Below are 25,541 nucleotides of genomic sequence, written 5' to 3'. Positions count from 1 at the left end.
ATTGTGCAGTAAGTTTCTTTTTTGTTTGTTTTAACAATATTGATGTGAAGTTATTGCTAATATTGATGACGTAGTTTTTTTTTTTTTAAGCTGAATCTAACTCGCTTTCCGGATTTCTGCTATTATCACAGCATATCTGTATGTCTATTGTGTGAATGACGGCCACCAAAAAGTCCAACGTTCACGTAGGTTGTGTTGGCTCTGCTGAGTAGAACTTTCTGTAAGCCCTGCATTGTGCAGCCTCCTCCCTCTTTGTAGAGATAGGGGTGGGTCTGGGTCTATGAATACAGAACTGAGCTTCTCTCAATTCACCTTCTCTGCTCATTCCAGGCAACACTTCACTCCAACATGTCTGTGACTATACTTGTGTTGCAGCTTGTAGCTGCTGTCATCATGCTGCCTGCTCACATTCTTAATTATCTTGGCCTTTGGGATCCATTCATTAGGAAAGTCTTTCCTTATTTCATGGCCAGCGTCACTGAAACGTACAACAGACTGATGAATGATCAGAAGAGAAGACTCTTCAGCAATATCTCTAACTTTTCTGGCCCTTCCAAAGAAGTCAGGCTCCTAGAGGTTGGCTGTGGCTCAGGTGCCAACTTCAAGTATTACCCCAGTGGCTGCAAAGTAACCTGCGTGGATGTCAACCCAAATTTTCAAAAATTCCTGAGCAAAAGCCAAGCAGAAAATGACCATCTTGTATACGAGCGCTTCGTGTTGGCTTCTGCTGACAACATGACGTCTGTGGCCGATGACTCTATGGATGTTGTTGTGTGCACCTTACTGGCCTGTTCTGTGCCCAACACGCCAGCGGTACTGAAAGAGGTCAAGAGGATTCTCAGGCCGGTGAGTTTTGGGCTATTTCTAAGGCCTCATGCACATGGGCATATTTGCACGGCGGGATCCGGAGCTCGGATCCTGCAGCAAATACGCTGTCTCTATAAGGGAAGCTGTGAGGGTATTCGGTCATAGGACCACTTGTCTACAGATAGGTTCCACTCTAGGCCCCTCCAGCAGGAAATCCTGTCGACAGGAGATAGAAGGTAATCGTCTTTAGACAAAAGCTTCAATTGTCCACCCAAACAGGGAAAAATCCCTGAAAATGGTAGCTGTCACCAGTAATCTTTAAAAATAAAATAGGGGGTCGAGTGGTCTCTGTCCTGATTTTTCAATAACCACCACTGCTAGTGAGTCTGGTTGGAAAGCACAGGTGACAGGGCACTGTAGGGTTCCTGTCCGGCTTATGTCTGCTCTAAATTCTTAAGCTATAGAGATCTCAGGACATTTTGGGAAACGTTGATTCTAGCTGAAGATATCATTTGTGGAAAACACGTAAAAATATTGTCTGGCAACAGCCTCTTTTAGTTATCACCAGGGGAGCACCAGACACTCCATCTTAAATGTTTATCAAAAAGAATATTCTCCTGGGTGGAGAACTAGATAGAGTCCTTAATGGCTAATCACCTGAAAGGCTATCAGAACATTATTGCAGAGTCGGAAAAGGTTAGATCCAGAGGAATGGTCCCTAAAATTGAAAGTATTCGATCTGCTGACACCTCAATGGGGTGAACCCCAGATAGACCTCTTTGTATCTAAGACAAATTTGAAATGCAAAAAATGTTCTCCTTCAATCCAGCAGACAATTTCCTGGTACAGGATGCACTCTCACAGGAATGGTACATGGATCTGGCATATGCCTTTTCTCCCCTTCCCTTAATTTCTCGGACTCTGCATAAAATCCAGAACTGCCGTACCACATTGCAGAGCGTGGCCAAAGAATGCCCTGGTTCTCATAAGTCTTTTCTAGGTGATACAGACTCCGATTCCACTGCCCCTCAGGCAGGACCTTCTGTCTCAAGGTAAAGTGTTCTGCCAGGAGACCCACTAGATAAAGCTGACAGCCTGGCTACTGAGCAGCAGAGAATGAGAGACCAAGAACAAAATGCTTGGGTGCTCGTTGCTCGAGTCGAGCTTTCCGCAATGCTGGAGAGTTCGTTTCGAGTAACGAACCCCATTGAAGTCAATGGGCAACTCGAGTGTTTTTGTATATCGCCGATGCTCGCTAAGGTTTTCATTTGTGCAAATCTGCAAAACCTACGAAAGTGATGGAAACAACACAGAAACGGATAGGGCAGACGAGGGGCTACATGCAGGGCTGCATTTCAGGTTCCCAGGTCTCACTATTAAGCCACAATAGCAGCAAGAGTGCCCCCCCCCCCAACAATTTTTACCTAGGACAAAACCTCATTAGCAAGTCACACCTTAGCTAAGCACCACACTACCTCCAACCAAGCACAATCACTGCCTGTGGGACACACCGCTGCCTCTTCTCCTGGGTTACATGCAGCCCAACCCCCCCGCACGACTCTGCATCCGCAGCACACACAAAAGTGTCCCTGCGCAGCCTTCAGCTGCCCTCATGCCACACGCTCGCCTCATAGCCACACCACCCTCATGTCTATTTATAAGTGCTTCTGCCATGAGGAGGAACCGGAGGCACACACTGCAGAGGGTTGGCAGAGCCAGGTAGCGACCCTCTTTAAAGGGGGGAGGGCGATAGCCCACAATGCTGTAGAAAATCGATGAGAAATTGACGTTCGATCTTCATTCCAATCCTTTGCCACCTCCGTCAGGAGCTGCAAACGTGGGCATAAAGGGGACTCAGCTGCCAGCCCAGCACTTCTACACATCTCCACAATGCAGCAATACTCGGTGTGGGAAGTATGTGAGCAGGCCCTGGGTCAGCCTCTGTCCCAGCAAACACCTTGTGTGGCCCAAGGTGCTGCGAGTGACATAGCAATATGGACTCCATGTGTCCACACACTACTCATTCTGTTTGGGGGTCGGATATCTCATCGACAACGCAAGGGGTAAACCATCTGCACTCTGCACCCTACCCAAGTCTATCAGTGTTTTGGGGACAGACAGGAAAACACCTCTATGGGAAGTCTGTGTGCACCCGCAGCATGGGTGGCTAGCAGGAACCCACAGACGGTACATAAAGAAATCCCATTGCAGTCCCCTGGATAGCTGAGGTTACGTGAGAGGAAATACATGTTGGCTGCGGCCCACACGCCATGCCCTAGACATTCTGGGTTTTTTTTTTAAAACTGCTAGGCAGGTACAACTCCTCTATGGCAAGTCTGTGTGCACCCGCAGCATGGGTGGCTAGCAGGAACACACAGACGGTACATGAAGAAATCCTATTGCAGTGCCCCGGATAGCTGAGGTTACGTGAGAGGAAATACATGTTGGCTGCAGCCCACACGCCATGCCCTAGACATTCTTGTTTTTTTTTAAACTGCCAGGCAGGTACAACTCCGCTATGGCATGTCTGTGTGCACCCACAGCATGGGTGGCTAGCAGGAACACACAGACGGTACAGAAAGAAATCCCATTGCAGTGCCCCGGATAGCTGAGGTTACGTGAGAGGAAATACATGTTGTCCTCGGCCCACAATCCATGCCGTAGTCAGTCAGGGTTTTTTTGGGGCCAGATAGGGAAGACTTAGTGCACCCATAGTATACACAGACCCCTGTAATATTCCTGTAGCAAAGGTATAAGCTGAACCCAGTAACAATTATGTGGCAGAAGTCTAGGGAGGCCCCAGTAACATTTCTGTAGTAACAGTATAGACAGACCCCAGTAACATTTCATTAGCAGAAGTATAGGCAGACCCCTGTAACCTTTATGTAGCAGCAGTATTGGCAGACCCCTGTAACATTTGTGTAGCAGAAGTATATGCAGACCCCTGTAACATTTCAGTAGCAGCAGTACAGGCAGAGCCCAGTATTTGTAACATTTCAGTAGTAACAGTATAGACAGAGTCTAGTAACATTTCTGTAGTAACAGTATAGGCAGACCCCAGTAACATTTGTGTAGCAGCACTATAGGCAGACCCCTGTAAGATTTCTGTTGCAGCAGTATAAGCAGACCCCTGTAACATTTATGTAGCAGAAGCATAGACAGACCCCAGTACCATTTTTGTAGCAGAAGTTTACGCAGACCCCAGTAACATTATCGTGGCAGAAGTATGGACAGACCCTACTAACATTTCTGTTGTAACGGTATACACAGAGCCGAGTAACATTTCTGTAGTAACAGTATAGGCAGATCCCAGTAACATTTCTGTAGCAGAAGTATAGGCAGACCCCCTGTAAAATTAACGTGGCAGCAGTATTGGCAGACCCCAGTAACATCCTTGTGGCAGCAGTATAGGCGGACCCCAGTAACAACCTTGTGGCAGCAGTATAGGAAGACCCCTGTAACTTTCTTGTAGCAGAAGTATAGGCAGGCAGACCCCAGTAAAATTTCTCTAGTAATAGTATAGGCCAACCTCTGAAACACTGGGATACCATGAGCGTAGGCGAAGGCCGGAAAAATAAGTTGGATAAGAGTGTAGGCGTGGGCCCCAAAAAGTAGTGTACCAAGAGTACAAGTGTACCTCTGAAAAATTTATCAACCGAGAGGGCAGGTGAAACCCATAAACATTTTTTTTAAAGATACAGCTCATTGTTGCTTAATTTGTAACAGAGCCTGGAGGCAGCCCTGTCGAAAAAATTGGTTCATGTTACAGTCTTAATACTTTTGAAACTTACAAAACTTGTTAAAAAAATTGGTAGGTGTAGATGAGCCTTTTGGGCCGCAGAAAAATTGGCCGTTCAGCGAATTGACATGTTGTTTCTGGAGGAGGAGTAGCAGGAGGAGGACTAATGTCAGAGACAGATTGGCAAAGCTAAATGCCCCGTTTTACCGGTGACAGAGAAGAGTGCTTTTATCTGCGGTTGCAGCGAAAAGAACCTTTAGGTTCCACTGCTCTCCGCCGGTGGAGAACAGAAGTCTGGGGAAATCCAGGCTTTGTTCATCTTTATGAGTGTAAGCATATCAGCACTGGCAGTTGACAGGTGGGTACGCTTGTCCGTGATGATTTTCCCAGCTGCACTAAACACCCTCTCTGACAAGACGCTAGCGGCAGGGCAAGCAAGCACCTCCAGGGCATACAGCGCAAGTTCGTGCCACGTGTCCAGCTTTGACACCCAGTAGTTGTATGGAGCAGAGGCATCACGGAAAACGGTGGTACGATCGGCTACGGACTCCCTCACCATCTTTTTACAGTGCTCCCTCCGACTCAGCCTTGACTGGGGAGTGGTGACGGAGTCTTGCTGGGGAGCCATAAAGTTGGCAAAGGCCTTAGACAGTGTTCCCCTGCCTGCGCTGAACATGCTGCCTGATCTCCATGTGTCCCCTGCTACTTGGCCCTCGGAACTGCGCCGCTAGCGCTGTCAGATGGGAAGTTTACCATCACTTTGTCCACCAGGGCCCTGTGGTATTGCATCACTCTCGAACCCCTCTCCTCTTCGGGAATGAGAGTGGAAAGGTTCTCCTTATACCAGGGGTAGAAAAGGGTGTACACCCAGTAATCCGTAGTAGACAGAATGCATCTAATGCGAGGGTCACGAGAAAGGCAGCCTAACATGAAGTCAGCCATGTGTGCCAGGGTACCAGTACACAAGACATGGCTGTCCTCACTAGGAAGATCACTTTCCGGATCCTCCTCCTCCTCGTCCACAGGCCATACACGCTGAACAGATGAGAGGCAAGCAGCATGGGTACCCTCAGCAGTGGGCCCAGCTGTCTCTTCCCCCTCCTCTTCCTGCTCCTCCCCCTCCTCCTCCTCCTCCCTCTCCAAAACGCGCTGAGATATAGACATGAGGGTGCTCTGACTATCAAGCGACATACTCTCTTCTCCCGTCTCCTGTTCCGACCGCAAAGCGTCAGCCTTTATGCTTTGCAGCGAACTTCTCAGCAGGCATAGCAGAGGAATGGTGATGCTAATGATTGCAGCATCGCCGCTCACCATCTGGGTAGACTCCTCAAAGTTTCCGAGGACCTGGCAGATGTCTGCCATCCAGGCCCACTCCTCGGTAAAGAATTGGGGAGGCTGACTCCCACTACGCCGCCTATGTTGGAGTTGGTATTCCACTATTGCTCTACGCTGCTCATACAGCCTGGCCAACATGTGGAGCGTTGAATTCCACCATGTGGGCACGTCGCACAGCAGCCAGTGCTCTGGCAGATTAAACCGATGTTGCAGGGTCCTCAGGGTGGCAGCGTCCGTGGTGGACTTGCGGAAATGTGCGCAGACACGGCGCACCTTCACAAGCAGGTCTGACAAGTGCAAGTAGTTTTTCAGAAACCGCTGAACCACCAGATTGAAGACGTGGGTCAGGCATGGCACGTGTGTGAGGCTGCCAAGCTGCAGAGCCGCCACCAGGTTACAGCCGTTGTCACACACGACCACGCCCGGTTGCAGGCTCAGCGTCGAAAGCCAGAGGTCGGTCTGCTCAGTCAGACCCTGCAACAGCTCGGGGGTCATGTGCCTCTTGTCACCTAGGCTGAGTAGTTTCAGCACGGCCTGCTGACGCTTGCCCATCGCTGTGCTGCCGCACCGCGCCACACCGACTGCTGGCAACACGCTGCTCACATTTCCTAATTGAGAGGTAGAGGTTGAGTAGGAGGAGGAGGGTTTAGAGGAGGTGGCATAGACCGCCGCAGATACCAGAACCGAGGAAGGACCCGCAATTCTGGGTGTGGGTAGGACGTGTGCGGTCCCAGGCTTTTACTCGGTCCCAGCCTCCACCAAATTCACCCAATGTGCCGTCAGGGAGATATAGTGGCCCTGCCCGCCAGTACTTGTCCACGTGTCCGTGGTTAAGTGGACCTTCCCAGTAACCGCGTTGGTGAGGGCACGATTGATTTTGCGGGAGACGTGCTGGTGTAGGGCTGGGACGGCACACCGGGAAAAATAGTGGCGACTGGGGACTGAGTAGCGTGGGACTGCCGCCGCCATCATGTTTTTGAAAGCCTCTGTTTCCACAAGCCTGTACGGCAGCATCTCCAGGCTGATCAATTTGCTGCGCTGAGAGACATTGCTGGATGTGGCCGAGGACAGCGGAGGTGAGGGTGTGGGTGCAGGCCGCGAGGCGCTCGTGCCTGTGTCCTGAGAGGGGGGTTGGATCTCAGTGGCAGGTTGGGGCACAGGGGGAGAGGCAGTGGTGCAAACCGGAGGCGGTGAACGGCCTTCGTCCCACCTTGTGGGGTGCTTGGCCATCATATGCATGCGCATGCTGGTGGTGGTGAGGCTGGTGGCTCCCCGGCTGATCTTGGCGCGACAAACCTTGCAAACCTTGCCTTCCCTGTGTTTCTATTGGCCAGAAAACGGCGCAAACTTTTCTGGGAAGAAAATGGAAGTGACTCGAACACCGCGTGGTGCTCGTCTCGAGTAACGAGCATCTCGAGTACCCTAATACTCGAACGAGCATCAAGCTCGGACGATTACGCTCGCTCATCTCTAATCGCCAAACAGATTGTAGGGAAGAGAGGGCAAAAAGCAAAGTTTCCCTCTCATTAACCATCTTACAGTCAGGCAATCAGAGACTCTGGAAAAATTTATCTGTGAACATTTGTTTATCTGTGTTTTAAAAGACAACTGTGACTAAGAGAATTCTGACTACGTGCCTACAGTACCTTTTTGCAATACTTGGATGGGCGGGCCTCAATTTTTATTTATCTTATTCAAGCATATCTACTTGTTAGTAGTTGTAATAAAAAGATAGATTTTTGCACTCTGGTGTCTAACTTGTATCCAGAACCTGTGTTGCACCACTATTAGCGACACCGGCTAGGATAGAAAGATGTTAGGATGCACAGTCCATTGCAGCTTGCTACATATGAAGTTGAGTAGCCACATACTGGTCACAATGCCCATGCTGACACCTGCAATGGGCATGTGAGCTTCAGGACTGGTCCATGGAGCAATAGAAAGTGGCCTGTTGGTATGAAACAAGTTTTATTTTTCATTTTGTGTACAGCATTTTGTGTCACTTACCAATGTATCCAGGTTTAATGTGACTCTTAATGGATTGTAAAAGTTTAGTACTGTGTTAGCCAGTAAAGCAAAAAGTGTTCTCAGTAAACGAAACCAAGTTATCTTGTAGATATGATACATTTTTAATGGCTAAAGAGGCATTTATATAAATGCATATACACATGATATTTATATAAATGCGTCTTCAGATCTGTTCCATTATGTCTGAGGAAGAACCCTGAGAGGTTCAAAAGCTCGCTATAACATTATGTATTTTTGTTAGCCATTAAAAGGTATCATATCTACAATATTACTTGGTTTCTCTTACTAAGAGCAATCACCTCTTAATGGACTATAGCTGTCTGTGCTAGAATTTATTTGCTGTGCTAAGATGTCTCCAGATGTCAATCTGATGGAGCATCTTCGGAATGTTGTTGAAAATGACCTTCAACCTGTAGAGATCACACCTCGCAATTTGAAGGACTTAAAAGACCTGTTGCTAACGTCTTGATGTCAGAAAACACAGGATACCTTCAGAGGGCTTTTAGAATTCATGCCTTGATGGATCACAGCTATTCTGGTAGAAAAAGGGAGACCTGTACAATATAAGTCAGGTGGTTTTTATTAGTAGTACCAGGTTAGTATTACATAGTCTTACTTTAAATATCACTATGAGTGGCATTTAAAGGAGTATTTCCTCTGCTTTTCACAACCGAGATATAAAACTACTGCTATAGTTACCGGCCATCAAGCTGGTAGTTACAAAAACTGAGTGCTTCAGCCCAGCGCTGTTTCCATAGCCCCATCGAAGTGAATGGGAGCTACGGAAACAGCATAGCACAGAGCGCTACGCTGTTTCCGCAATCCAGGAAGTTATGATACAACACACCGCACTTTGCTACACTGTTTCCATAGCTCTTAATCACTTGAATAAGAGCTACACAAACCGTGCCGTGCAGAAGCTCTCAACTATTTCTAACACGTGGTTAGAAACAGAGGATCGGGTTCTCCCATCTTGGCCATGAAAAGCTGAGATGGAAATACCCCTTTAATTTTACAGAATGCGACCAATAATGATAATGCAATGATAATGACTGTTCTTTTCTGCATTCATGGGGCTGAATTAGACTGTGTTCACACAATGCGGATTAACTGTTGTTGAGGTCTTCCTGCGATGCAATTGGAACTGTGCCAACATAAAGGTCGATGTTAATTTGTAGGTGATTCTAGCTAAAAGCAGTTTGCTTTTTAATGGTCGAGCAGTAAACTGCTGTTTTACTGAATGAACACTAAAAATATTGGATTTAGCTGTAATCAATTTAAAAACCTGTTGATTTGCATGTTGGTGCAGTTACTGCAAAGGTGCGATTGCACACGGCCGGGTCGGATTCTGCATGCATGATCCCGCAGCAGAATCTGACCTGGTGCCCAGCCGGTGACTCCTGCGTATGTTGTGGCTCAGCAGGTCCTACAGAACACTCACAGCAACATCTGTCCTGTCACACCTGTCTATGTGCCGTCCTTGGACATAGAAGGTTCTGTCTGTAGGAGAGATCCTTTTTCTCCCCTTCCTCCTGTAAGCCTAGAGCTTAGTCCTGATGTCAGCTGGTGCCCTATTGGCTGATAGTCAGCTTCAAACTCACTGGTGCAGAGTCCAAGGGCGGGAAAACAGCAATTCAAGTCCCTATGCAGAGTGGGAGGAGTAGAGAAAGTGCAGGAAGGAGAAGAGGAGATATAAGGAGGAGTGGCTTGTCGTGGCTTGTTGATCGTGACAACGTTGTAGCATAGTGGCTTCACCACAGGATAATACCTGTTGCCTTGTTAAGCAGGTCAAGGGTTAATGCACTATGTGCAAAGTCTGCTGGTGCTGTCTGCCTTTGCTGCATGGATGCATGCTGGATTAGCCATGCCTGGGAGTAGGGTGGAGGTGTGGTTTTCTTTTTTCTTTTTGCAGATAAGTAGCTGCGGGTTTCTTTCCAGTTTGTTTTGTGGCTTTTCATTTCTGTTTTTGCTTTCATATAGGGACCATCAGGGCCCAGAAAGAAGACCGTGGGGCTGCCTTTTATCGAGGCGATGACTCTCCTTTAGGCAGGGACCTGCCACCTCCCTGCTAGGTTAGGGCCAGGCTTCCTTCCCTCTCCCTGAAGTGGTGCTACCATCCCACATAATGTGGTGTGTTGCTTTTTCTAACTGTGTACGTTCCCTGTTGCAGTGCTGAGTGTAGTAGTATTGTGTCGCATGGACTTTACATCTGGGCTACGTATTTCAGCGTCCGTGCTGAGCATGGTGCTTGTGAGCCGCACGGATGTGTCATCAGTGAGCAGTTAGGCAGTTGCAGCCAGGAGTGAGAGAGTGGTGGTTGTAGTCATGTGTTGAATGAGAGAGGTTGTGTCAGAAAGGAGGAGGTACTCGTGCCATAGAGAAAGCAGGATCAACACATTCTTCCCAAGGTTGAGCGAAGTCTCATTCCACTCCCTGGGTGATCCACAGCAGAGTTCGGTCTTCCACTAAAACAGTGAGTCTAAAACTACCCGGTAAACTCAAAGCCAGGATTAGTCTAGTGACCACTCTGCTTCATCTACACTTTGTTAAACCTAAATCATCCCTTCAGCTAGAGCAACTAGTGGGTAAATTGTCTTACAAATCAATTTCAGAGAAAGGAAAGGAGAGAGCGTCAAGTCAATATTGCTGTATTCTTCATCATGTTCAAATCACTGCATACTGCTGTATCTATTTGGACCATTAACAAGATTGTATTTTCACCATTGCAAATATTAGCTTAGTAAATCTGAGTACTACCAGATTACTGTCACAAGCCACCGGACTCGTCTCAATTATTTCATCGCCATTCCATCCCGAGGGCCCCGGTTGGAATACTGGCATCACTCGTGACAAAACAGGCCTTCCTGTTAAGCGTACCATGGTACATTCTTTGGGCCACTGCACAGCCCCGAGAAGAGCACCCTTAGTGCCCCTGTTGGGAGGGCCCACAGAGCCACCCGTGACAACCCTTCCAGTGCGTATTGTGCATGAAAATAGCACATATCAAACTTAATTGCCCCATGACATCAATCACAGGTATCAGAGGGCGCAAGGTGTTCCAAAAACATTCCCCACTCCATTACTGCACCTCCACTAGCATGAACTGTTGACACTTCTCAAGAAGGGTTGATTGATTCATGCTGCATTCATTTTTACTCTCCTGTCATATGGTGCAACAGAAATCTGGATTCATCTGATCAGGCAGTGTTTTCCCGCTGCTCAGTGATCCCATTTTTGTGCTCATTTGCCCACTGGAGTTTTGCCTCTTTGTTTTCTCTGACAGCAATATCCTTCAAACTAGTTGTCTGCTGTTATAGCCCATTTGAGCTTATGAATGATGACTGTGTACCGCCTGTCCATCAAAACAATTCTTGAAATCCTTCTCCGACCCCTTTTGTCAACGAGTTGTTTACATCCACAGAATCCCTTTTTGCCGGATGTTTTGCCTCAATCACACCATTCTCATATATTCTCAAAAACCCACAAGGTTTGCAGTTGTGTAAATACTGTCCCCAGCTAGTTTGGTACTATTGACCAGGTCTTGTTAGACTTTGATCAGATTGTTTGTTTGATTTTCTCATTCTAATGTGAAACCGATCCACTAATTTTATGCTGCACTCTGAGATTCTGGGACTAATTTCCATACCATGAAGCTCCAAATGTGAAGGGGCAGGTGTCTAAAAAAAAAGTGGCCATGTACATTGAGTTTGCATTTAATGCCATACGATCTACCATTAAAGTATTTATCTTTTATTTTTTTATTGTAGGGTGGAGCTTACTACTTCATAGAACATGTGGCTGCCGTGAATGAATTCAGTTGGATTAGTTTTTTTCAGATGGTCCTGAATCCCTCCTGGAAGTTGATTTTTGCTGGATGTAGCATGAGAAAGGCCACTTGGAATGACCTGGAAAATGCTAAATTTTCAGAGTTAAACCTTCGCCACATAACAGCCCCTCTGCCTTTAAAGTTCGTTGGTCCTCATATTATTGGATATGCTGTGAAATAAATACATATATTGTATCACTCTAGTGCAAATGTTACTCATTCACAAGATTTCCCCATTGTTAAAAATAAATTTTACTAAAGCCTTCTTTGTATATTGGTATATTTTGTATTCTCCGAGTATTATAGCGGCCATAATGTATAAGGTGATTCAAAAGGGCCACCCACACATGGTATTGCCCATTGGGAAGCATAGCATAAGATATTCCTGTGTTGGTACCTGACACCAGTGAGACTTGCTAAAATGGATAAAGAATCTGTCCCCGAGACTTGCTGGAGGGAATGTGGCACAAAGGGCACATACTTCCCCATGTGGTGCCCATGCCCAATTATTCACTCCTTCTGGAATGTGGTCTTTGATTTTATCTACTTGGGGTCATGTCAATTTGTGTCCTCGGATCCAGTGCTGGCTCTTTGTATTTTAAATACGAATGGAAACCTGTTTAAACCTAATGAAGTGCACTCATTTTTTTCAATATCTAAACCCATTTTTGAGTTGTGGTGATGTCATGTTGAGTATTAGTAAAGTGGTTTTGTTGAATTATGTGGTATGGAAAACGCTAATCTCATGTATTTTCAACTACCGGAAGATGCCGTTAACAAATCAGGACAGAATTGAAATCATCCTGATTGTCGTTAACAGAAGACCTGGAGAACCTGACTCACACCACGTCTCTTGTTGCTTTTCTGTGGACTCTTCGTGAAAACGGCTAGCACAGTTGTTGACACCTGGGGATCGGAAACACTGATCAGATGACCAGTTGTTCATTTGTTCTGAACGCTGAACTTCTGAATCAGTTTCCTGACAGCTCCTGCACTCACTGGCTGTCTTTCTGTGTGTTCTTGAGTGAAATCCTTGGCCACCTGTTGGAAACTTCTGTTACTGACCATCAGGAGGATCTTAATTCTGTTCTGTATTATTAACGGCATCTTCTGGTACCTGAAAAGACATGCAAAGTCAAATGGAATGGAAACAAACAAAATAAATCCCATTGAAATCAATTAGGAATTTAATGGATCTGGGAGTTTTTTTCCCTCTCTTTTTTTGCTCTTGGGACGGAACAGAAAAGCAGAAAGCAAAACACTAAGAACCTGTTCAGATTCATGGCTTCCATTCAGGGGTCCTGTTAAAGTACCCTTAGTGATGGAGCTTGCTTTGGACCTGAGGATGCAATGATTTTTTGGGGAGATTTTCATCACTACTTTTAATCACTTTTTAACTTTTTTTTAATTTTTCTCTCAACATGGCCATATGAGGGCTTGTTTTTAGCGTGGTGAGCTGTAGTTTTTCTTGGTCCCATTTTTTGTGTTCATATAATGTATTGTATAACTTTTGTGCATTGTTTTCTTAGGGCAGGAAGAAAAAAATAAAACACATTCAGCCATTAATTCTAGTTTCAATTTTTACAGCGCCAGGCCACGCTCACACACCATGGGTAAAATGCTGCGTTTCAAACATTTTACCATGGTTTTGAGCTGCATTTTTGGATGCATTGTACAGCGTTCAACAGCGTTTTTTAACACACCTCATCAAGCGCTTAAACACAGGAAAATGCAGCAAACGCTAGTTTGCAAGGCCCCATTGAAATCAATTGAGGCATTGTACAGCATGATAGGGAAATTTCCCTTAGTATGTCATTCGGCGTCCAAATTGAGAAGAAGTAATAAGTACCAATTGGTAGAGAGAAAATCACATACACCCTCTGGCGATAGTCTACAAATTATCTCCGAGTTTAATGCACTTAATACAGCTCTTTTATAAGCATAACACATAATTACAGTGACATTGATTTTGTGCCAAACATTACATACATGTTTACATTTCAGCATTTTCTTGCCGGACATCTGTCAGGTCAAAGTCCATTCTTAATACGTAATTCCTATCATATCAAACATAGTCATTCGATTATCAGCTGTCATTTATTAATATATGAGGTTGTCTTGACCAGTTAGTACAAGATAAGGTCACAGTATCCTACGCCTATCATTATATTAGTTTTACTAGAAATGAACATAATTCTAAAAGACACTAGAAGTTAACTGCATTGTGTGTGAGTGGCCTTAATTATACAGCATAAATGAAATGATAATTATGGGTATATAATATATATTTTGTTTTTGCACAAAAAAAAACTTTGGGGGGGAAAATACTTTTTTTTAGGACCAACTTCAGCTGCCAGAAGGAGCAGAAAACAGCTGACAGAGCAGAAGCGCTCCAAAGGGGCAAGAGCAGGTCCTCTTAAAGAATAAAATGGTTAGGTACCGTGTCATGTAGTAGAACAAAATGTATTGCTCTTGAGAGTTTTAACATCTTAATAAAACATCCCAAACATCATATTAATAATGAAATTATCAACTGCTGTTGGAGAAATGTTATTATTAATAAACATTGAGATGCCAATGCAGCATCCTGTAGGGTAACCCCGGACACATGACATACATTGAGGAGCTGGGAGGGTAAAGTGTTGGCTTGTCACCGCGGCACTTACCAGGCTCCCTACCAGAGGGACACACGTAGCCAAGGCCAGGGCAGCACTGGGCCTCTTCCGGACACTCCCGGCATAGGGATGCCCAATAAACAGGGTAACAGGTGCAGAGACATTTGTCATGTGATGGTACTGTTCCGATACCCGCTGGCATGACCATCGGCGGGGTGAATAAATGAGCCACAGACAATTTAAGTACCTCAGGTGCACGGGAACAGTCAGAGGCTGGAAATAACTTTACTGAAAACTTCTCTTTAGTAGTACAAGGCATAAATTCACAAGATACACTAGTGCAGATAAAACAGGATATTTGTGATCAGGGAGGAAACTCTGGATGATACCAGTCCTGCAGTCCACGTTATCTGTCAGGCAATGCTCCTGGAAGGGGAACAATCCAGAGGAGGAAAGGGGTAGGGTCACTCCATAGACTCTCCAGCAGACAAGTTCCTCCACTCAGCGGGACTCAGACTTCAAGACGTTTGAGTATGCAAACACAGACTAATGAGTACCTTTTCACTAGGCCTTGACCAACTGCACTTGCGCTCTGCTCACTCTCTCTCTTTGGGGCTCACATACAGTTTGAACTGAAGACACACATTCTGGGAAAACCTCTCCTCTTCTTCCATCTTCAACACGTGAGGGCTGAAGGTGCGCCCATGTGCCTCTGTGTTAGGTGGACTCAGTTGGTAGCCAAGATGGAAGACCATTTCCCACTCTCAAGCACTCACATTTATATCTTCACTCATACCACGTGCCAGGATAGAATTGTTACATTCACAGGCAGATAGCTCATATTTTGTAGATATTAATAACCCATTACTCACTGCATCTGTGCAATACACATAACAGAATGAGAAGACAGTTTGCACAGAGCATCAAGACAAGACATTACATGTATGACATTATGGAGAATGCCAGGAAAGCTTCTACTGGGCCACTACACCAATATATGACTGTGGAAAGCCTTTGTTAGGGCTTGCCTGCCATGAATGGGGATTGGGACAGAGATGATGTCACAGCGTCAGCCCTGGCACACGTAATCCTCACGCTGGCACATGCTCATTGTCATTTCAGCACTTGATGGGGACACAGCTCTGCTGGTGTATGGATTGATTGGCTGGCTCCCAGCAAACCAATCGGCCTTACTTTTTGTACATTTATTCTGGCTCCTCCTCATGGTTATTTTTGTAACAATTGTTTTTAACATCTATGTCCCCCATGACGTCATATAAGACTTATGGGGTTCATTTACATTGTCTTTTTTTTTTACTTTAATACTTTTTCACTGTAGTCGAGGCATCCATAGGAGCCCCAGTTACAGTGGAAAACATCCCCCTGTAGTGACAATAGTCACTAACAGAGCTGATCAGGGTGAGCTAGGACCCTGCAGCTCTCCTGTGACAGGTTGCGCCTGGCTTTCTATCTTCACTACATAGCGTTCATGGAGCGCTATGTATCCTGTAAAGGAGAAGGTTTTAACCTACACCATCTAGATACAACTTTTTATTTCATTTTTGGGTCGAGACTAGGTAACCAAAACAGGACAATTCATCTTGCGGTATAAATAATGTTATATTTTAATAAACTGGACTTTTAAAGATGTGGCGATACCAATTATACTAGTTATCTATTGTGTTAAATTTTTTATGTGTTTACTGCGAAAGGTGGGTTTGTAATCTGTTTTTACATTTTTTTTTTAAATACTTAAAGGAGATGTCTCGAGGAAGCAGTTAAATTTTTTTTTTGCCCAGTCCCCCCCATTAAGTACACATTACTAAGCCCCCCTGTAAATGACATTTCTAGCTGGTTCGTACTTACCGTTCCAGCGTTTCAGCAACTTATAAAAGTTTCCTCAAGATGGCCGCCGGCTCTTTCCCCGTCGCTCGCTGCAGCCCGACGTGCGCGCTCCCGAGACGCCGCCAGCTGTGTCTCCATGGCAACCGGACGCATCGCAGCCGCCGACCAGACGCTCCGCAGCCGCCGACCAGACGCCCACCGCCAGGCAGCAGGTAACCGGCGCTAGCCCCCGGCTCCCCAGCGCTAGACCCTCAGCCCAGGTGAAGGCCCCGGAGCCCAGCGCTAGGTTCCGGAGCCCAGCGCTAGTTCCCCCGGCCTAGCGGCAGCCCCCCCCGGCCTAGCGTCAGCCCCCCCATCACAGCGACAGCCCCCCCGGCCTAGCGCTAGTTCCCCCATCACAGCGGCAGCCCCCCCCGGCGCAGCGACAGCCCCCCCGGCGCAGCGGCAGCCCGGCGCAGCGGCAGCCCCCCCCCGGCGCAGCGACAGCCCCCCCCGGCGCAGCCCGGCGCAGCGGCAGCCCCCCCCCCCGACAAATCACTTACCTGGGAGGCTTCTCGGGGCTGCTGGGCTGGGCTGGGCTTCTCCGCTGGGCAGCTCCAGTTTCTGCACCTTCCTCTAACAGAGGAAGGTACAGAATGGCCGCTGTAGCGCGCTCCCGAGCAGTGACAGCTCGTCTGCGCATGCGCAGAAGAGCTGTAGCGGGGAGCACACTGAAGCGGCTCGTGCTGAATGGAGAAGACCGGACTGCGCAAGCGCGTCTAAAAAAGCAAGCTGCCAGCGAATTTAGACGGAACCATGGAGACGAGGACGCTAGCAACGGAGCAGGTAAGTGGAATAACTTCTGTATGGCTCATATTTAATGCACAATGTTCATTACAAAGTGCATTAATATGGCCATACGGAAGTGTATAACCCCACTTGGTTTCGCGAGACCACCCCTTTAAGTCAACTTTATTAAACTTACTTAACCTGTTTTTTAGTCCGCATGGGGGACTTGAATTCCCAATCCAGCCAATATTAGATATTTGTTGGCATCCTATTAAAAGTATTCATTTATACCTCTAGATGATTACATTTGGGATATAATGTTTCAAAAGTGATTATTCTGAAAATGTTACGTTTTTCTAAAACTTTACTGAACATATTTACCTTTGTTCCTTCTGTTGGAGCGCGCAGTACATTTTAAACGTTGCTTCACGGCCGACCAGATGCCACAGCTTGTCCTGCCTATGTTGTAAAATAGTAGAGCATTTCCAAATGGATACTGTTTATTTTAACCATATGTGCATGAAAATTTATTGTTCTGGTGCAAAAACAAGGCAAGTGTGGTGGAATCACATTAGTTAGTATCTTGTACTCATGACCACGTGGGAAGGTATGGCCCAGTTGTCATGGTTAGAAAATGAGAGGGACACCAAACTATCAGGGCAACGTGGGGATGTGACACAAGAGCGCTGCATGTCTAACGAGTTACTGGAAATAGTTTATATTAGGAGTCCTGTTTCTGTCTCTGATTTGGAGCGCAGTAGTGTGACATGCTGAGAAAGCTTAGTATAAGTGTGGTGCATTAGTCTGTGGGCTGGGCTTCAGGGGTCAGTCCTAATGAAGATAACCACATGGAGGAGACATCTGTGGAGATCTCAAGATGTCAGTTGTGCAAACAGAGAAGGAGGGACATAGAGACAATATAAATTTCCACATCAATGCAGGTTGCCATATGGCCATTGTGCAACTTTTCACCAGGTTAGATACCACTTCTGACCACTTTGACCATATGGCTTTGTAATGTTGAAGACTCTGCCTTACTATGTGGCCATATGTCCAGTTTATAAAGTCAATAAAGAACCATATTTTGGAACTTTCCAGGCCTTCATGGTGAGCTTACTCGGGGAAACTCCAGGCACACTCCATTTGTTGAATCAAGTAGACTCTCACAATATTTTATTCTGTCTCTCTCAATTAGTTAAATGTTCCTCTCACCACTCTGGAATAACGGAGTTAAAATTACAAATTATGATGAACCATGCTACTTGACCACACCCCTTTACATTGGATGGTATTTTTGGTGACAAAGGTGGCAATCCTGCTCACTGGCTTACATGGTAGAGAAAGACTCCTTCTGCTCCTGCACTCTCTACAGGCTAATCCCATTGCACTAGTTATCTTCTGGCCACCACAGCCAGGAAATCTATGCAGTCCTGGTCTGATATGCTAAACATCAGGCTACTTTCCACAGGTTCTCCTGCTTAGCTCTATACAGGCGGCCCAACATACATGTGTCCCTGCTCAACCATCCCAAGATTAATTCCTTTATGAGTCCGTCATAGGGTATCGAGGGAATGCCCTTAAGAGGGCATGAATCTCCTGTGGAATATTGATGGGAGGTGAGGCATGAAATTCAGGATCCCCAAGTTGTTTAGATGTAGTTGTCAAACCTAGGTCTCCTTAGGAATGGGTATTGGGGCATATTTTTTCAGTGAGGAAGTAACTTTGGTGCAACAGCTAAAAAAGTTCTACTTTTATTTCTCAGGTCACTCAAAGAAATAGGCTATTACCAACAAGAAGGTCAAGAATTAACAACTAATAACATAGTAACATAGTAAGCTAGGCTGAAAATGACAAATTTCAATCCAGTTCAGCCTGTTTCCACCCCCATCTAATTGATCCAGAGGAAGACAAAAAACCCTAATGAGACAGAAGCCAATTTACTCCATTTGGGGGAAAAAATTCCTTCCCGACTCCATAATAGCAGTCAAAATAATCCCTGGATTAACATTTGAAAACTTTCTACCTGACTCGAAGATTGGCAGTCAGCGGATACCGCTCTGCTGTCTGAGCCTCTTTGGTGCACACACACTGGCCTTAGCCAGCAGATAGCACCGTTGTGTAACAGCAAAAAGAGAAAGCTTTTTAGGACACTCTGAATTCAAATTGGATTGGAAAGGGTTAATGTCTATATCCTGTAATGTCATAGTGCTCTAAAAAGACATCTAGTCCCCTCTTAAACTTCTCCATTGATTTTGCCATAACCACGTCTTCAGGCAGAGAGTTCCATAGTCTCACAGCTCTTACAGTAGAGAGCCCCCTTCTGTGTTGGTGATGAAACCTTCTTTCCTCTAACCATAGGGGAAGCCCTCTTGTTACCATCGCAGTCCTGGGTATAAACAGGGAGAGATCCTTGTATTGCCCCCTAATGTATTTATACATAGTTATTTGGTCGCCCCTTAACCGCCATTTTTCCAGGGTGAATAATCCCAATATTGATAACCTCTCCGGGTATTCCAGTCCTCTCATTCCATTTATTAATTTAGCTGCCCTTCTCTGAACTCCCTCAAGCAATGCAACATCTTTCCTGAGCACCGGAGAACTGTACACAATATTTCATATGAGGCCTGACAAGTGCCTTATATAGTGGAAGAATAATATCTTCGTCCGTCGCCCTTATACCTCTTTTAATGCACCAACAAACTTTACTTGCCCTTGTAGCAGCTGACTGGCATTAATTGCTCCAGTTAAGTCTACAGTTAACTAGTACCCCCAGGTCTTTTTCCATATCACTTTTCCCTAGCAGTACCCCATTTAGTGTATATTGGTGACATCCGTTTCTCCTGCCCATGTGCATAACCTTACATTTATCAATGTTGAACTTAATTTGCCATTTTTCTGCCCAAGCCCCCAGCTTATCTACGTCCATGTGTAGCCGCACATTGTCCTCCGTTGTATTAATTATCTTGTATAATTTTGTGTCATCTGCAAATATTGATATTTTACTGTGCAGTCCCTCTGTCAGGTCATTGATAAATATATTGAATAGAACGGGGCCTAATACTGAACCTTGTAGCACCCCACTAGCAACAGTAGCCCAATCAGACTACAAACCATTTATTACCACCCTCTGCTTTCTATCTCCAAGGCAGTTTTTTAAGAAACTTCACACGTTTTCGCCCAGACCAAGCTGTCTCATGTTATATATTAACTAGAAATGAGCGAACCTACTCGCCACGCCTCTTTTTCGCCCGAGCGCCGCGATTTTCGAGTACTTCCATACTCGGGCGAAAAGATTCGGGGGGCGCCGTGGGTGAGTGGGGGTTTGCAGCGGGAAGTGGGGGGGAAGAGGGAGAGAGGGCTCCCCCCTGTTCCCCGCTGCTACCCTCCGCTCCGCCACGCCTCCCCCCCCCGCCCCCCGGCGCCCCCCGAATCTTTTCACCCGAGTACGGAAGTATTCGAAAATCGCGGTGCTCGATCGAGTAATTACTCGAAACGAGTAGGTTCGCTCATCTCTAATATTAACCTATTATGCTGCACTGTATCAAATGCTTTAGAAATATTTAGATATACAAGATCAATAGACTCTTAGGTTCAGCCTAGAACTTACTTCATTGCAGAAGCTGATAAAATTGTCCGTCACATTCAGTTTGGTGTAATCAGAATGATCTCTCATTCATTTTATCATACAGCAAACCTTTATCATTCTAAATCAAAGGGTGTGCCTATCTTCTTAGACAATAAAAAAAGTGTGCATCTTTTTTACAAAAACGTGCTCATAGAACATTAGTTCTGCTTTTTTATCTTATTTTTCCTATTCGAGCATACGGTATGGCGTCAATCGTTTCTTATCAAGGGTATTTCTACTGACTGTGTCACCACCAAATGAATGTCTAAAGCAGTTATGCTAGACCATGCCCATATCTAGAAACTACTTAAAGGGGTTGTCTCGCGAAATCAAGTGGGTTATACACTTCTGTATGGCCATATTAATGCACTTTGTAATATACATCGTGCATTAAATATGAGCCATACAGAAGTTATTCACTTACCTGCTCCGTTGCTAGCGTCCCCGTCGCCATGGTTCCGTCTAATTTCGGTGTCTTCTTGCTTCTTTAGACACGCTTGCGCAGATCCGTCTTCTCCCTTCGGCTCCGCTCGGCAGCATCGGCGTTTTGTCTCCGCCCCCTTGTACGCATCATCGCGTAGCTCCGCCCCATGACGTGTGCCGGTTCCATCCTCCTGATTGGCTGGAATCGGCACGTGACGGGGCGGAGCTACGCGATGACGCGTACAAGGGGGCGGAGCCAAAACGCTGATGCTGCCGAGCGGAGCCGAAGGGAGAAGACCCATCTGCGCAAGCGCGTTTAAAGAAGCAAGAAGACACTGAAATTAGACGGAACCATGGCGACGGGGACGCCAGCAACGGAGCAGGTAAGTGAATAACTTCTGTATGGCTCATATTTAATGCACGATGTATATTACAAAGTGCATTAATATGGCCATACAGAAGTGTATAACCCCACTTGATTTCGCGAGACAACCCCTTTAATATAAGATATCTATGTGTAGCTGAAATACAAGTTTGTTCATATAAGCACATACAAAGATGGAGTCAGCCCTGTTACATAATTATATATATTCTCTAACATTTCCCCATTTTGTGACTGCTTCTGCTTTGTCTCATTATCCCATGCAAGCTATCTATTCTCCTCCCAAAACCATCTCTGTTCTACAGGGGCAGGTTGCCCTACCTAGCACTGAGAGATGGGTGTAAATGTTCTCCGGGTACTTTTAAAGATGTTCCCACCTCTCCGCCCATACATGTTAGTGATTCATGCGGAATGCACACTTTAGTAAGTGATCATCACTTTCTGCTTTGTTTTATTCAGCTCCATAGAGTATGATATGCATCATGGTGTTTCCTTCTTGGAGACGAAAATGGAGGATTGCCTTTCACTTAGGGGTCTTACAAATTCTGTATGTAAGAAAACAATTCCACAATGTTAAAAAAAACACAAAGTAGAAGTAAAATTAACATAGAATGTAATAGCCAATCCAGCATTTTCTTTGCCGAGGGTGACCATCCTACAAAAATGGTGACCAATATCGGTCTGTATTTTTGTTGCTATGGATATTAGACCTTTTGAAGTTATAATTGTCTGTTTCTCAGTTCAATCAATGTGTGGTTCATCATTTGTAGGTGTTTTCAAGGTGTTTTGTTACCTTCATCAATTTGATAATATTTAATGATAATGAGATGTGAGACAATTGAAATACATCTGGGTGTTGGTGCAGAGCTACTCCTCGCTCTACATCAGGTAGGAACGTATATGTTCCATCTAACCAGTGTAAAAGAGGAACATTTTTAAGACATTCGGAAAAGGGAAGGGTCAAGTCGTACATCTCTGTAGTGTTTGCGTTATTTGTTACTATGCACACATATTGTGGACCGATTTCTACAAACATGGTAAATGCGGGTGGCAATACGGTCCATTTACATATACTTACAGAGTGCTGCAAAAGACATGTCTTGTATGCAACTGTGCCCTGTCTGCATACTAAACCATCCAATGCCTCCTCCCAATTTGCATCATTATGTGTATATTTTCTACTATCAATCAAGGACCCTTAAAATTTGGGTAGGCAATATGGATATGGGTATATAGAAGGAACAAAAAATGTAAGGGAGAACTACTTACTTGCATATAAGGTAGGAATTCCCTATTGCAAAGTATACAAGTTGCAGTAGGTGTCCTGGCATTTCACAGTTTGTGGTTTGGGGGCTACATCGATGGGTTTAACATGTTTAAAAGATATTTCTCCACAGATGCTCATTATTGGTCATTAAGTTAGACTGAGCTTATATTAATAGATCTACTAACACTACCAAACAATTTAAATTGCACAGCAAACCTAAAATTAAATATTTTTAACATATCTTTATCATAGTCCAACATTAAATATTGAGGGGAAAATATATATGGCATCTGCACTGGGCCTTTAGATTTACTGCCTGAGCCAGATCTACTTCTGTCTGAGATACATTATTCTTCATTACCTCCATATCAATGGTGGTGTTGTATATGTAAGAAGTGACTGCTTAGGTGCTCTGAAGCAACTCCCTGTTGTGTGCGGCAGAGCCACAATGGCCTCTTCGTGGCACTATTGCTATTTTTTTTTTCTTTTTAGAATTCGTGACGCCAGTGCTACATTAGCACAAGAATATTAAATGTTATGCAATTAAGAAATCACAAGAACCAGGGTTTAAGAAGAAATTTCTATAACTTTCTTTTCCATCTCCTTGTTGATGTCAGTAGTGATCATATATCAGTGGACACATACAAGCCTTTCAGTAAAAGTCGTTATTCTCTTTACATGTTAGTAGTATCATTACCAGGAATAATGTACATGGGATTCTTCAGGTTACAGACAGAGGTGATGCTCAGGGTAACATACGGCAGTGCTGGTAGTTTTCCTTGGGCCGGTTTAATGGCTCTTCAGTGATGTGGGCTGGGAGCAGTATACACCTTCGTTTTGGCCCAGGTTGGGGGGGTATTCCGTGGCTCAGGTGTCCGCAATTATAACTCTGCTCTGTATTTGAGGCCCTCTCCTCACTGTAAAAAGTTTACTTCTGTGTTTTGCCTATCGTGTCTTAGCCACCTCGCAGGGTCGATAGGGAAACATGGGCTACAAAACAACACAAATTGCGTTAATATTTGCGTTTATATTTAGCAACCCCCATTTTTGTTTTCCATATACATGCGATTTATAGCACTTTTGCATCAAGAAAATCACGCAATTTTGTCGCCCATGTGAAAATGGTCTTAATCCCGCACCATACATTTATTGCCCGGAATTAAAGCCCAGGACCAAGCACCGTATATTTACCACGCTTATTGGATCAGAGACCGTGGCGGACATTGGAAATCTCTGTACCCCCATCACCATGAAGAGGGCACTGAAGTCCATAAATGAGGAATGTACCTCAGCAAAAACAAAGTATGCGCATGCAAACAGACACAGATAAGTAAGCAGGCCTGCTAGGTGACGATTTCTATACATTATTCCTATCATCATTGGGGCTTTGCTGTAAGAGGAACTTTTATCTTTTCTCTTGTTGCGCACAAACTTTTCAGAACCTCTTTGTAAATACAGACCGTGAGAGGAGAGTCGCTGTTTTTTTGGTTGAATCATGCCTTTCCCTAGATACGTTACTTTCCTGTTGTACGGGTATTCTTCTAGATAAGTGTGCACCGACTGTATATTACTTACCATGTATGGCAAATAATGTGATCATTAGATAGCGATAGACCTTATTTCTAAATGTTAAAGGGCTGCATAACAGTTACCTATCTTTCATTTATCTCGTTCAAGCATATCTACTTATTAGTAGTTGTAATAAAAAGATGTATTCCCCTTTAAGTGGCAACAAGAGGCCATAAAGTACTTGGGGGTGCTTGTTCCCACAAATCAATCAAGATTGTATACCCTAAATTATCAGGCACTACTGGAACGCACATTAAAGGACCTCTCTTCATACGCGAAACGAGGCTTATCATGGTTCGAGCGGATAAATGTGCTTAAAATGGATGTGCTGCCCAAGCACTTATATATCTTTCAAACTGTCCCTATAGTACCTCCTACATTTTCTTTTCAAATCACTGTGGTCGGCTATGATTAAATTTGTATAGGGTCGTCAGAGACCAAGGCTGGGGATTCCAAACCTTATTCTGCCCCAAAACAAATGGGGGGGGGGGGGTAGGCCTGCCGAACTTTAGACTCTATCATGCAGCTGCAATTTTAACACACCTGATAGGCTGGCACCATCACGCTGCCCAAAAACAATGGGTGAATATAGAACAGGTAGAGTGCTCAATTCAATTAAAACTTCTCCTCTGAATTAGACCGTGTGACAGGGCCCAGGTCCTCACCCCCAACGACCTTTTGAAGGGGATACTTAGGTTATGGGACTTAAAAATAAGACAGCAGATATTATCACAGGTTAATGGTCCCCTTACACTGTTATTTTCTAACCCAGCATTCCCACCAGGCAATACACGGGAACACTTTTTGGGATGGGAGGCAAGTGAAAACACGCAGGTGCACCAGGTACAGAACGGCTCTCTGTTCCCGTTATTCCAAGAATTAAGGAGTAGATTCAGTGAGTGTGGCCTGTCTTGGTTGAAAATGAAAAGAGAGAAAAATGGCCCCAGCGCTCGCTGGAGAAAAATATTCCAATGTATATGGAAATAACTAGTTTATTTTGCAACGCGTTTCAGCCACTAATCGTGGCCTTTTTCAAGCATAAAAATCATTCATACACAAACAGTAAATATAAGTAAAACAAAACTTACAATCAAGAGGTTCATAGGTGCCTGCTGTCTTGGTTGAAGTTTTACCAATTCCGCTCCTTTCTCACCACTCAGGGGGAGGGAAGTCTGTTTGGGGCAGTGCTCACTCCCTTGAATGTCTGTTTTCATGCCGGACTCAGCCAACACATACAGTATCCCTGGTTTATGGTTTGTTGATAAGTAAGACCTATACCACAAAACCTAGCTTTAAATGGCCCTGGGAACAG

At 45.1% G+C, this 25,541-nt stretch overlaps 1 protein-coding gene across 2 annotated transcripts in view; it reads left to right on the top strand.

The window, feature by feature from the left end:
* Positions 1 to 318: 318 nt before the first annotated feature.
* LOC136584914 (thiol S-methyltransferase TMT1A-like) overlaps positions 319 to 25,541 on the top strand; it is a 35,848-nt gene continuing 10,625 nt past the window's right edge. Inside the window, exons 1-2 of one of the 2 annotated variants that reach the window (XM_066584349.1) lie at positions 319 to 846; positions 11,677 to 11,714. In XM_066584349.1, coding sequence (XP_066440446.1) covers positions 349 to 846; positions 11,677 to 11,714 — 536 coding nt within the window. In that variant the 5' untranslated portion in view covers positions 319 to 348. Of the gene's footprint in view, positions 847 to 11,676; positions 11,995 to 25,541 lie in introns of those variants that run through there. The other variant, XM_066584350.1, reaches the window with a different exon arrangement.

Source organism: Eleutherodactylus coqui, chromosome 1, assembly GCF_035609145.1.
Source record: "Eleutherodactylus coqui strain aEleCoq1 chromosome 1, aEleCoq1.hap1, whole genome shotgun sequence".
NCBI classification, from domain to species: Eukaryota; Metazoa; Chordata; class Amphibia; order Anura; family Eleutherodactylidae; genus Eleutherodactylus; species Eleutherodactylus coqui.
The sequence above is the reverse complement of the archived record's forward strand: the minus strand, read 5'-3'. Positions and strand labels throughout refer to the sequence as shown.